Genomic DNA, 13511 nt, shown 5'->3' on the forward strand with positions numbered 1-13511 from the left:
TGACCCCCATCCAAGCCGTCGTAAATATTCCACAAGAAGCCCTCAACTGTACAGAAACCTTCCGTACATTGACTACCAAGGCTGTCGTCAGTAAAAACCCGGAAACTCGAGCAGGAGACTGCAGCGAAATTGTCCCCCGAGCCCGGACGAAAACAGGCTACTGACTGAGCCTCCAATTGCCGTTTGGCTCTCATTCTCTCCCCTGTTTCTCTTTCTGTTTCCCCCTCTCCCTGTAACACAGTATCTCTTCCTCCATCTCGCCATACGCATATATATGTATACATATATATGCATATATGCACCTGTATATATGCATTTGCATTTTGGTGCACATTCATGTAGTGTACAGCAGCTCTAGGCCTCCACAAAGCTTCGGCTAGCGTGTATTTTGATGGAGAAAAGAAGCTGCCAAGCGTCGCTGTCCAGTTCTTGGGTGGAAACCCCAAGCCTAAACCCTAGTACCCAAGAGAGGCTAGTGAGTGTTGTGCAGGTCGTCTGCCGGGCCTCACAGACGCCATACACCCTGTTCCTCAAACTCTGAACACCGAAGTTGCCAAACGGGGAAGCAACCTGAGACAGTACAGGCACCTCCTGAGCTGTGCCCTCGGGTGTACAGCCCCACCTTTGGCGGCAGTGTCTGTCCGCATTTATGGAGACCACCTCTGCATCCTCACTGTTCTGTTGTAAGAGAATACAGCTAGTACTCTCGTAGAAACTCATAGAAGTCTTCCTCTTTAAGCTCGAACCATGCATGCAGCCTCATGCAGGAGTCCGTGCTACTGGCCGTTGGTCAGCAACGCAACTGCCCCTCTTCGGTGCCGTCCAGCTGCATACATCTACAGCGAAGCGGGCCGTCGCTTGCAGCTGAGGGGCCCTGACCCCGCCAGCAGCGCCCCTTGAGAAGCACCATTACTGTGTTACTGTACTATGGTATTGCTTGGGTGCAAGGAACTCGAGGGAAGGTAGCGAGCAGGTGGGTGGACGAAGGGCTTATGCGAATGCTAGTTCGTTTGCCACGTCAGCTAGTTAACAGCTAGCTAGCTAGCTAGCCATTGGCTAGCTGAGCTGCCAGCGATAAACTGTGCGAGTTAGCCAAGAAGGGCGGAATGCATGCACTGAAAGCCGGATCGGTCTCGGCCCTTCAGCGTTCCCCGGTACAAATAAGTGTGGTGAGTGCATTTCTGCACCGATATGCAGGCAACAAAGATTAAAATAACATGAACTTCCGCACAACATTACGATTTAAACAGCAACTGCCACCATGTGGCCAATGGTCAGCGTGAAACAACAGACAGGTACAGAACCCCCTCTGACGATCGGATCCCCGCCTCTGACAGCGTAAGGTGGTCCTGCGAAGGGAACACGCAAGCACACGACGACAGCCATCCAACACCCGTGGCGCCTGCCACCATCAACCCTGAAAACCTAAATTGTGAAACCGAAAACCCCGAAACGCTAAAATCTAAGCAGCTGCAGCTGGGGGCCAATGCCTCCTGTGGGCACAGCACAAGGCGGTGGGCTTGTGCGTGAGAAATCAGCAACTGCAGCAGCAGCTCCTGCTGCTACTGTAGTAGTATGTCTGCCGCCTCACCAGCATCGCGGGTCCATTGAGGGTAGTGGAGAGCTGCAGGTCGCGGGCCCTGAGGGTTTCCGCGCCGATACCCGCATCCAGCAGGGACTGCTTCAGCTGTGCGCCCGTCAACGACCTGTCCACCTCCACCTGCGCCTCCTGGGCCTCCAGACCTTCTCCCTCTCGGCAGACAACTGTCAGCAGGAGCAGAGATTGGGCCCCTCCTGCTGCTGCTGCTGAAGGGGCCGCGTCCACACGCTGCCTCTTCGCCTCGGGGGCAGTACCCCCGACTCCTTCCCGCGTTCCCGCTGCAACTGTTGCTTCCGCACGCAAAGGGTCTACTTCTGCCTCAGCCTCAAGCCTCTGCGCAAACAAGACAGAAGCACTTGTAAAACAAGTAGAAAGAAAAGCAGTAAAGGACTGAAACTGACAGAAAGACACCTGATGACGAGCGTTTCAGAGACCGAGAGAAACAAATACAGAAACACTGCGAATAGAAGCACAACGGAGAAGAACAAGAAAATGCCTCACAGCGTGATCATCGACAGATCCGAAGAGGTCAGGCCGCTTGGCAACAAACTGCGCCAAATACCCCTCCACGTCTTCTAATGGGGCAAAGGCGGACTCCGCCTGGGCCTTCTCCAGGAACCGGTCCTTCTGCTCCCTGCACACGCAGACAACACAGAGAACACGCAAGCCTTTGCAGCAGCACCAGAAACGGCAGCAACGGCAACAGCTGCTGCTGCATAGAGGCGCAGCGCCTCCCGTTCGCAGAGCGGCAGATCTCCGCCTGTGCAACTGTTACGTGTGCCTCATAGCCCGGTGTCGGTATGCAGGCTCAGAGCGCCACACTGACTCCCGTATAATCACTTGCTGTAATGATTTAAATCAAAGATATAAAGGGAAATGAACAGAAACAAAAGGATGAATTTAAACTCGATTGAAACTACAGCCTCACTTCCACTTGGGGTCGAGAAGCAGAATACGCAGATGCTGACTCATCTGCTCCGCTGGGATCAACTGGCCAGTGATGGGGCACCGCTGGAAACCGCTCGTAACCCCAGCAGCCGCCTGCCTCTTCCTTGTACGCACGTAGCCCTTCACTACACGCAGAGCAGCTGGGGGCGCCGGGGCCTGGGCAGACACAGCAGCGGGTGCAGCAGCAGGCAGAGCACAGAAACACTTGAAGACACATGAAAGGAGTGAATTGAGGAGGCTACCAAGGTGCTGCAAAACCGAGTGAGGAAGGGAAGCCGACAAAAACAAACAAACGAGCAGGAAAAGACAGGAGAAACGAGCAGAGATACACAGCACAGCAATAAAACACACATGCACCCGAACGAAGTAGAGGCAAGAAAACGTACGCCAGGGGAAGCAAAACAGCTTGCGGGCGATGAACAACACAACCAAAGAAAAATGAGCGACGGAACAACAACGCAACATAAAACGAATCCTCAGAAACCGCACAAGAAACGAACAACTCCAACAAAGCATGAATGCAGCGCAAGACCCATCCATAGAGACAATCCTGCGGCCACAGGGCATGTGAAAACGAGGCGTAGGTGCACCGCGTAGGGACCGACGCAAGCGGCTAACGGCGTGAGGCGCCTAGGGGGAGGGGGGGGAGAGGTGGGGTTCTGTTCAGTTCCCCTGCGCAGAGTCAGCGGGCCCGGTGTGCCTCTCAAGAGACCCCGAAGCCCTCAGAACAAAATACCGCCTGTAAAGGCGTCTTCTCATCATAACAAACACCCAGCCCCCCTACGCCCCGTAGCCGCTGCGCCCCAGCGGGTCCCACCAACGACTCGCATACCTCCATGCATGCATGGATGCATGCATACAAGCGTGTTTCCCTGATCCAAGGGAAGGCGTAGAAGTGCAAACATAGCAGCATAGAATGAAAAACAGGAATGCGGAGGGACCCCACTGCCGCTGGGCTTGGGGTTGGCTTACGACTTCTTGCTGCTGTTGGCCTGCAGCAGCCGCTTCTGCAGCAGCTCCCGCGGGTCCTTGTTGTTGCAGCTTTTCTGCTTCTGCTTGCTCTCGTGTTTCTTCTTCGTCTTCGGTTTCCATGGCTTCATCGTCTGCGTCTGGATCTGCACCCTCTATAAGTTTAGCGATGGACTCTGCCTGTTCTGCTGTTGTTGCTACTCCATCACCATCTGCTGCTGTTGGATCATCTGCTAGCAGCGCCTTAGGCAGCTCCTTCGGTATGGAGCGGAAGTCAATAGGAGCAGCAAGAGGAAGGCGTTCATCTTCTTCTGTGAATTCGATTGTCTCCACAATATGAAAGGACTCCCAGTCCAGAGACATCATCAGTCTTCTTTCCTCTTGTGTTTTGTTTTCTTTCTCTTGTCGCTGCCGCATCTGCTGTCGCTCGTATTGCATGCGCCGCCGCACCCGCGCCAGCAGAGCCTGCCGGTCTGCTACAGTCTCGCTCAGAGCGTCAAGGGTTTCTTTCTCAGGCAGTAGACACTTGGTGTAGGCGTCTACGAGAGAAGCAAAATAAGAAAATAAATGATGAGAAGGCTTAAGAAAAGCAAACTGAGGATTCTGCTGCTCCCGCTGCGCCAGACCCGCAAGGAACTTCTGCCCGTTGCGAGCGACAAACTGCGCGCAGCAACGAATTATGTCCAAGTCCACAGGGGCAATCCACGGGTGCTGCAGCACGAACTGGTTGGGTGGGGGGGGCTCTATAAGCTGCTTTGCTTCGTCCTTCTCACTTTCCCCTATCTGCGTCAGCATCAGCAGCTGCTGCTGTTTCTGCTGTTGCTGCTGCTGCTTCTGCTGCATGTCACGAATCGCCTGAGGCACCTGCGGGGTAGGCGCAGCCTCCCCCGTGGTGAACTCCCTCACCTTCAGCTTATAGAATGCATGATAAGGATTGTTCGGCAACAGAAACCCGAACTTTGCTGCACTCTGCTCCCTCAATACACGCGATTCAAACTCTGCCCCGTTCTTAGCTACGAACTGCGCAGTCTTCTCTATCACACCCCTCATATCCGCAGGCGGGAAGATCAAGTCAGGAGGAGGGGCCCCAGAGGATGGGGGTGCCCCAGCGCCTGCCCCAGGTGGTACTGCAGCCGCGCCGCCACCCGAGGGCGCAGGTGGCCGCTGCGGCGGCTCCACTGCAGCGCTCATCGTTGCACAGGCAGCAGACAGAAGAGATTCTTAAAAAAAAAGGGAGAACAAATGCAGCCACGCCCTTCCCTGCTGCTGCTGCTGCCGTTCCTGCTGCTGCTCCTGCTGCTACTGCTGGCGCGGGCAAGCAAGCAAGGGAGAGAGGCCTAGGGGAACGTAACGGACCCAAGATAAGGGAACGTTGTAAAGCGCTGAGCGCCTCACAGAATGGTGTGCAAACCCTGCGAGAAATCCGCAGCAAGGCCCCCAGTCCTGCAGTAACCGCCGCCGCCGCTGCAGCAGCAGCAGCAGCAGCAGCAACGCGGGGGAGAAGACCGGTAGCCGAGTGCCTCGCGAAGTGGGGATGCGGACAGTGCTCCAAATAAGGAGGAAAATTCCTCAAAACAAAACAATAAACAAAAGCAGGGGCGCGTTCACGAGGGCGGCCTTAGATCGCAACGCAGAGCAGCAGCTGCAGCAGCAGCAGCACTGCAGAGGCTGCTGCAGCCGCTGCTGTTGCTGCATGCGGCCCCAGCTAGACGCGAGACAACTATGGTTCCAGCTTATACGCATTGAAGGCTTTAAAGCTGTCTAATAGATTAAGACATTACTTTATTTATTGTTTTAATGAGGTGTGCAGCCACATACCAAGCAACAGAAGCCCGAGACTAAGTCGGTAGTCGCTCTCCGTGGAGCAGCGGATCCGTTCTGTGTCTCTTCTCTGTTCCTTCTAACCAAAACAATACGTACTGCAGCTAACACACAGGAGAATTAAACAAGCTGGAATCAAGGCGTTCCGCCGCTGTTGTTTATACACCGCAGACAATTAATTAATTAACCAGACAGACACCAGGGGATCACTCTAGCGCGAAAATGCCTCAGAGGAGGCGCCACGGCAAACACAATCACCAGCAACAGCAGCAGAAACAAGAGGGCCAACAGCAGCAACCGCAGCAGCAGCAACCGCAGCAGCAGCAACCACAACAGCAGCAACCGCAGCAGCAGCAACCGCAACAGGAGCAACCGCAGCAGCAGCAACCGCAACAGGAGCAACCACAGCAGCAGCAACCGCAACAGGAGCAACCGCAACAGCAGCAACCGCAAGAGCAACAAGGACAGCAGCAACACCGGCAGCAGCAGCAAGCGCAGCAGCAGCAACCGCAACAGCAGCAGCCGCAACAGCAGCAGTCGCAGCAGCAGCAACCGCAGCAACAGCAACCGCAGCAACAGCAAACGCAGAAGCAGCAATCGCAACAGCAGCAACCGCACCAGCAGGAACCGCAGCAGCAGCAACCGCAGCAGCAGCAACCGCAGCATCAGCAACAACAGCAGCAGCAACCGCAGCATCAGAAACATCAGCAGCAGCAAACGCAACAGAAGCAGAAGCCGCATCGAAAGCACAAGCAGCACAAGGAGCAGGATCGGGAGCAGCCGCAACATAGGGGCCAGCAGCAGGAGCAGCAGGACTTGCAGCAGCAACAAAAGCAGCTGCAACAACCTGAGCAACATGAGAAGCCGCAGCAGCAGCAGCAGCTGCAGCAGCAGCAAGGGCCACAGCAGGTGCAGCAACAAGGTGAACGGCAGCAGGATTTGCCAATAGCTGCAGGTCCAGCGACTGCTGCTGGCGGCCTTGAAGTGAGCTACTGCTTCGGCTGTTTGTCTATTTGCTGCAGCCTCTGGGCTACTGCAGTAGCTCCTTTGCTTGGCTGCGCGCTGCTGGGTTGCTTAGCGCGAGCTTGGGGCGTTCGGGTGTACTTAGCCGTAGGGTGTAATGTTTGGGTTTAGAGTTTGGCGTTTAGGGGTTTCGGGTATGAGATATACGGTTTAGGGTTTGGCATTCAGTGTTTAAATTCCCACATGTAGGGCTTTAGGGTTTAGACTGTGGCGCTTATAGTTTAGGGTTTAGGGGTGAGGGTTTGGCGTTTAGGGTTTAGGGTTTAGGGTTTGGCGTGATGTGTTAAGGAAGAGGTGCAGCGGCGGCTGCAGGCCTGCAACGCCAACGTGGTGGATGTATCTGCGGCCCAAATGTTTGCTGACAGCCCCGATGGCGTCCCCTCTCTCATTCGCTGCAGCGGATCCCAGGTCCGAGCCCGCAGTGTACAGAGACAGAAGCTGTAGTGACTGCTGCTGGTGGTGTTGCTGCTGGGGTGCGTGCTGCTGCTGGGTTGCTGCTGCTGTAGCGTTGCTGCAGTGGTAGAGCTGCTGATGCTGCTGCTGTTGCTGCTGGCGCATCTGTTTGAGCTGCTGCTTTTGCTGTTGCAGCTGACACAGCTGCACTGCTGGCGTAGGGAGAGCTGCTTTTCCTGTTGCTGCTGCAGCCCTGCCGCTGCTGCTGCAGCTGCTGTGCGCGCCTGTGTGTGTTGAGGTGTCTGTACAGCGCATGCTCGATAAGAAGAAGAAAATTCTAATATCCTTCTTCCCCTTCGCAGGACTGCCGCCAACTGCAGTGCCTGTTGAGGCCCATCCGGCCCTTGAGTTCCACTCTCCCTCAGGCGAGCTAAACACTAAATCCTAAACCCTAAACGTAACAGAAAGAGGGAACGTATTCTGCTAGAGAGGGTTTTAAGGGGCCTTCTTTGGAGCTTCTGCAGCGTGCATTTCTTTTGCGTGTACCTTCGGCTTCTGGAGCTGGGGTGTGCGGCCTAGGGTTTAGGGTTTAGGGTTTGCGGGTGTTGGTGTGCTTTGGTGCAGGTCGTCTGGTGGCTCAGCTTACATCAGTCCCTCCGGATACGAAGAGCAACTGCAGCGCATCAGCAGCAGGGGCCCCCATGCACCGGCTTGAGGTGTGGGGCGCAGCAGGCAGCGCCCATCTCGGTTGCGCGCTGTCTCTGCTGGCCCCTCACGGCATCCCCTGGCTTAGCCCCTATGGAGGCGGCTCCTTCTGCCCTCAAGATGAAAACCTGTAGGGAGGATGAGGCTCTGATTATGCACTGCTGCTGCTCTGCTGCTGCTTTGTTGCTGCTCTGCCGCTGCCTGCTAGGCTGGGGCCTCCAAGCGTTGGCTGCAGCGGCTCGATCGGCCTGCCGCGCATGCTGCTGGGGTACCCGGTTGTTGCTGCTGCTTTTCAGGCTCCTCTATATTGCGGAGACGCAGCAGAAGGAGGCATCTTCTCCCTTCGACAACTTCTGCTATAAAGACACCTGGGGCGAGCAGCTGCTGCAGCACTCAAGAGGAGTGGTGGTTGTCGGCAGCATCTCACCGCCGGCGCTGGTTCCTCTGCAGCACAGACAGCGCGGAGTCAGCTGCGCGCAGGTATGACTTCTAGGGTTGAGGACTTCTTGGGTTTAGGGTCAAAGCTGCGTCGCTTAGGAGGTTGTTGGGGGCCTCAAGGGGGCCGAGGAAGGCTTTCTGCTCACAGCTTGAATGGATACCTCCGGGTCTAGGGTTTGTAGTGCCGAGGCATTGCGGGGGTTTAGGGTTTAGGGTTTAGCGTTTTTGTCTATTGCTGTCTATGCTGCGTAGGCGTGCTTTATCCCGGATGGATCCGGCATCGTCTGCACGGAGATGCCTCCTGAGCCCTACAGGTGTGGCCCTGCTGCCACTTTCTAAATATAGTATATTATAGCCTGGGTCGGCATGGAGCTGTGGGGTTTAGGGTTCAAGCGGTTGCTGTAGGGTTTAAGCTGTTGGTTTAGGGTTTACAGGAGTGATTTAGGGCGTATAGGAGGGGTTTGTTGTTTATAGAGGAGTGTATGGCTTGTAGGCGGGGTGTGGGGTTTAGCGTAGAGACGACGGCATCGGGAAGAAAGGGTTTAGGGTTTAGGGTTTGTTGGACTAGGGGCTTATTCTCTGTTGTGTTGGGGTTCTGTTGCTAGTGTGTATTATATGTTTATCTGTTGTTTATATTACTTGATCATTATTAGTATGTATTAGTTGTTCATTGTTAGTTGTAATAGTAATCGTTTGTTGTTACACTAGTTCTATGTTGTTAGTTTGTATGGTTTATTTATTTTTATATATTTTGTCGATTTCTAGGTTCTTTTATTTGCTTATTGTTATATTGGCTTCTATCATTAGTTTATATGATTTGTTTATGTTTACATTATATGTTCATTGCGCTTTATATGATTTGTTTATTGTGTGTATGCACTGTCTCATCAGGCTAGGTTTACGTTTTTGTATAAACCGTCGTTCTACTGTCTTCTTGGCTTCTTTCTCTTCTGGCGTCGGGGGGGCCCTCCGTGCTCTGGACCCGCAGGAGAGGGGGCCCCAAAGGGCCCTCAAGGCGCTCTGGCTGCCACTCTCAGGGGAGGATGATTGGGCTGCCTGGGACCCTAGGATATGTGAGAGGCCCCAGGAAGGGAAGAGCCAGGGGCCCCTCAACGAGTTCTGTGTTGCCTACTTAGCCCTAGAGAATAAACCCAGTGTAAACAAATCCTACATAGTAACAAATAATATACTATAACACTGATGCCTAATACTGATAACTAAGAACTAATTAATACATAAATTAATACTAGAAACCAATAACTAATTAATACACAGATTAAATATTTATTACATAGATTAATACTAATAACGAATGTGCATAGAACCAATTGCTTAATACTAAGAACTAATAATATTAGTATAAATATAAAATGCTACTAACTAGTAGCTAAAAAGGAAATAATACAAACTACAAACGACTAACAACTATTAATTGCTGCTCTAGCTGCTGTCTCCCCCCTGTCTTATGCCTTGCTGCATCCAAGCGCTGCAGCTCGGACAGGCTGCAGCCTCCCGGCTATTAAAGAGCAAGCACAGACTCTACTATGTGTGTCTGTCGGGTGTCTATACACTGTACAGGAGAAGCGGCCGCACTTCGGTAACGCCCGCCTTCGTGTTGCAACGGTGGTGAGGGAGGGCCCCGGGGGCGCCTGGGTGGTGAAGTCCCGGCGAACAGTTCTCAGCACCAACCCCTCTCCCCGTGGGGGCCCTTCCCTGCAGCACCCAGACAGCGGCAAGCCCCACTCTACAGAGCATGGGGGAGCCGAGCTCTCGTGCGTCTGCGTGGCAGGGCCCCAGCGGGAGTCCGCGACCCGCAATGGGGGCCCACCGCTGCGCCCCTTTCAGGGCCTCGCCTGTCACCAGTTGCCCCCGTGGCGGAGCCGGGGATATCTGTTGGCGACGACTTTCATCGGCTGTCGCCAGACAGTCATCGCTGTCTCTACAGACACTGCAGGTAACACCACTACAGCAGAACCTTCGGCTGCCGCCGCTGTGCAGCTGTTTACCCCCTATAGCAAGCGAGCGACAAGTAACGAATTGTAGGGGACCGTGCAATGCAAAGTGGCCACTAGCAGTGTGGTGGGGGGGCTTTAATAACGAAGAAATGGGCCCCTAACAGCGATGAGGGGGCCGCCTAGCGGTGAACATGGGGGGCTCTTGTGAGGCGTGGGAGTCGGAGTTGCGGGGCGCTGTGCTGCAGCAAGCGGCGTGGTGGTGCGGCGGGTGCAGGTGGAGTGCGGGACGTGCCCGAATGGTTCTGCAGACTTGAAGGCAACAGTAGCAGCAGTAGGAGCAGCAGGGGACGTGCTGCTGCGAGATACCCGGGGGCCCTGGCTGCTCCTCCAGCTCAGCAGCCCTGTGCACCCACCTGTGCTGGTCGTCGCAAAGATAAAGGACGAGGCGGTGCTGAAGCAGCCGCCGGACGAGAAGGACCCCTTGGGGCCGCCCCTTGTAGCCGAGGTGGTCGATGCCTTCTCCCTAAGGGGGGCGCCAGACGGGGCTTTCGATGGAGTCAGCTACTGTTGCTGGCGCTGCTGCTATTGCTGCTGTTGCTGCTGCTCTCGCTGCTGCTGCTGCTGGCCACCTCGTAGGGTTTAGATTTTGGAGTCCTTCTGATTGGGGGTGCTGTGCGGCACTTTTTCTGTTTGCCTTCCTTCTTAGGGCGCTGTACTCAGCAGCAGCAGCGGCAGCGGGAGCAGAACAGATGCAGCAATATCTCATACCGGACGGTTGAGCTTAGCTGCGTCCTTAGCCTCCTGAGTCTGTCCGTGCGTGTTTGTGTTTGTACGTGACTGCGAGGTGGGGTTGCTGTTATTCTGCAGGCGGTGAAGAAGCTGCAATTGCATATGCTGACTCTGTCTCTCTATCACTTAGATGCACAACGCCACTGGCTCGTTCGCGCCGGGGGCCCCCCCAGGGGACCCACGGAACCCCGACTGGCGGTGCTGATCCACGGGGGTCCCCACTCTTGCGCGAGCTGTACGTACAACCGAGATGTCGTCTTCCTCACCACCTTGGGCTTCGATGTGCTGGCGGTTAACTACAGAGGCTCTGCAGGTTTCGGACAAGAGGAATTGGTCTCCGTGCACGGTCTGTCGCGGTGTCTGTACACCTCACGTCTGCCTTATAAACTCTGCTTCTTCACATACACCACTCCGAAACCCTAAACCCTTGCTGTTGTCGCTTCACGGCTCCCATCCAGGGCCCCAAGGGCTCGCGGCTGTTGGGTCCCCCGTAGACTTCATGCAGTTGCGTGGTGGCCGCTTCCCGGGTGTCTCTCCAGCTGACGCACACAATGAATTCCGAATCGCTAGGGAATGATGCTTGCTGCTGCTGCTGCTTCATGTGGTCCCACTGGTGCTGCTGCTGCTGCTGCTGCTTCTGCAGGCCGTGCAGGTCGCCAGGACGTGGACGACGTGGCTCAGATAGTGCAGCAAGTTGTCAGCAGGTACAGCAGCCAACGGTTACCTGACTTCACCCCAGAAGAGTTTGTGTTTGAGGAGAGGAGTCTGTTGCATGCATTGGGAGGCTTGTCTATATAAACAGTATACCGCCTTTTGTTCGTTTGCCTGTCTTCTGTCGTTCGTCTTTCTCTCTTCTTTTGTTTCTCTGTCTGCTTTTGTTTGTTTGCGTGTATATTGTTTTTCGTTTGCCTGTATTTGTTTGTCTGTCTGTGGCGCTCCTGTTGTTTGCTTTTTGTGTGCGCGGACCTGCGGCCGAGAGAGCCTCGACAGGTATCACCGGCATAGGAGAAACGACACAAAGTTAAATAGGAGTGCATATAAACAATTAAATACTGCTGCAGCTTTCTCTTTTCTTATGGGTTTAGGTTCGGCTATGACCCCTCACTCTGCGTTGCTGTCGGCGGCTCTCACGGGGGTTTCCTTTGCTGCCACCTCATTGGGCAGGTGAGAAGGGCAAAATGCATGCACTGCATGCATCTGGATGCAGGTGCATGCAGCTGTTTCTTTAGGATTCTTTGGGGCCCGTCTGGGGATAAGAAGGCAATGGAGGGGGCGCGGGTTGGGTTGGGGGTACATGTGCAGCTGGGCAGTCGGCGGAGAACAGCAGAACTTTTGGTTGTTGCTGTTGTATTTGTTTGTCCTTTCATTTCTGGATTGTTTTTTCGCATGCTACTTGGTTTTTACTCCTTTTTGTGTTTGCTTGCTTCTTGTTGTTTGCGCTTCTTCTCCCCCCGAGTATTTCTGCTGCTCTTCCCGTGGTTTTTCTTGTACAGTCTGCTGCTGCTGCTGCTGTTGCTGTTGCTGCCGCTGCAGTTCCCGTCCCTCTTTTCCGCCGCCTCCACCCGCAATCCCGTGACGTATATCCCGGGGATGTACGCAGCATCAGACATTCCCGGTATGTTTGAAGGCCCCAGCAGCAGCAGCAGCGACAGGGGCAGCAGCAGCAGCAGAAGAAGCAGCAGAAGCAGTATCAACAGCAGTTCTCCTCTATGGCTCTGTCTGTTGGGCTTTTTTGGTGTTTCGTCTCCTATCACCATTGCGTGTTATTTGTGCCTCTCTCCTCTCCCTTGTCTCTCTCTGCATCCATCCTCTGCCTGTCTGTCTCGATAGGGGCAGTCGTTGCTGCTGCTACTGCTGCTGCTTTTTTTGTGTTGTCTGCTGCTACAGACTTTGTATTCCCCGTGTCCTGTGGCGAGGACTTCACCTTTTCTAAGACGCCGTCAGAGGCGGCTCTGCAGCAGATGCAGCGGCTGTCTCCAACCCAATTTGTCAACAACATCCAGACGCCGCTTCTCCTCGCTCTTGGCGCGAAAGACCTGCGGGTGAGATACGATATCTCCTGCTGCGGCAGCAGCAGCCTCTGCTGCTGCTGCTGCTGCAGTAGACTCTGCTACTGCTGCAGCAACAGCTTCTACTGCTGCTACAGCGGTGGGCTCTGCTGCTGCTGCTGCATTGGGCTCCGCCGCTGCTGCTACTGCAATAGGCTGTGCAGCTGCTGCAGCAACAGCCCCTGTAGCTGCAACAACATAATGCTCTATTGCATGCTGCCTCAGCAGCAGCAGCTACTCTGTTGCAGCAGCAGCAACAGACTAACGGCCTTCTCTGTTGCAGCAGCGCGGTTGTGTACAGTTGCTGCAACAGGGGACCCCACGGGCTTCTCTGCCCCTCCCCTCGTCTCCGTTGGGTCTGGGTGGTTGCTTCTTTGTATTTTGTTTATTTCTTTCGCTGTTTTACGAGTTGTTGTGCGTATGCTGTCTGCTGACACCTCTGCAGGTCCCCCCCTCGCAGGGCCTTCTCTTCTGGCGGCTGCTTAATGCCCATGGTACACCTGCTGCATGGGATGCTGCTATGCATGCTGCTGCTGCTGCAGCAACAGCCTCTACTGCTGCTGCTGCAGCGCCTGCTGATCAATACCGCTGCTGCTCCTCGGCCGGCTGTTGCTTTCGCTGCTGCTGCTCAACTGTCTGCCGCTGTTGTTGCTGCTTAAAGGGCTGCTGCTGCCCAGTTGACTGCTGGTTTTTCTCTTTCTGCTGCGCAACTACCTGCTGCTGTTGCAGCTGCTGCTCAACTACCTGGTGTGCTGCTGCTGTTGTTATTGCTGCTATTGCTCAACTGGCTGTTGCTGCTGGCGTTGCCGCTGCTGCTGCAGG

The 13511-nt window shown here is 54.7% G+C and overlaps 2 protein-coding genes across 2 annotated transcripts; one reads left to right on the plus strand and one right to left on the minus strand.

Annotated features, from left to right (window-relative positions):
- Nucleotides 1–1274: 1274 nt before the first annotated feature.
- On the minus strand, nt 1275–4708 carry EMH_0002800 (surp module domain-containing protein, putative; the record flags this gene model as incomplete). Its single annotated transcript, XM_038023108.1, has 5 exons — nt 1275–1349; nt 1592–1933; nt 2102–2234; nt 2529–2704; nt 3521–4708. The coding sequence occupies 5 exons, from the start codon at nt 4706–4708 to the stop codon at nt 1275–1277; spliced, it is 1914 nt and encodes a 637-aa protein (XP_037878962.1).
- Nucleotides 4709–5560: 852 nt separating this feature from the next.
- On the plus strand, nt 5561–12877 carry EMH_0002910 (acylamino-acid-releasing enzyme, putative; the record flags this gene model as incomplete). Its single annotated transcript, XM_038023109.1, has 14 exons — nt 5561–6322; nt 6650–6769; nt 7379–7470; nt 7756–7939; nt 8150–8211; nt 8886–8970; nt 9476–9851; nt 10098–10408; nt 10720–10987; nt 11285–11345; nt 11727–11805; nt 12175–12256; nt 12529–12683; nt 12845–12877. The coding sequence occupies 14 exons, from the start codon at nt 5561–5563 to the stop codon at nt 12875–12877; spliced, it is 2670 nt and encodes an 889-aa protein (XP_037878963.1).
- Nucleotides 12878–13511: the final 634 nt, after the last annotated feature.

Source organism: Eimeria mitis, genomic scaffold (genome assembly GCF_000499745.2).
Source record: "Eimeria mitis Houghton genomic scaffold, Emh_scaff8, whole genome shotgun sequence".
NCBI lineage: Eukaryota > Apicomplexa > Conoidasida > Eucoccidiorida > Eimeriidae > Eimeria > Eimeria mitis.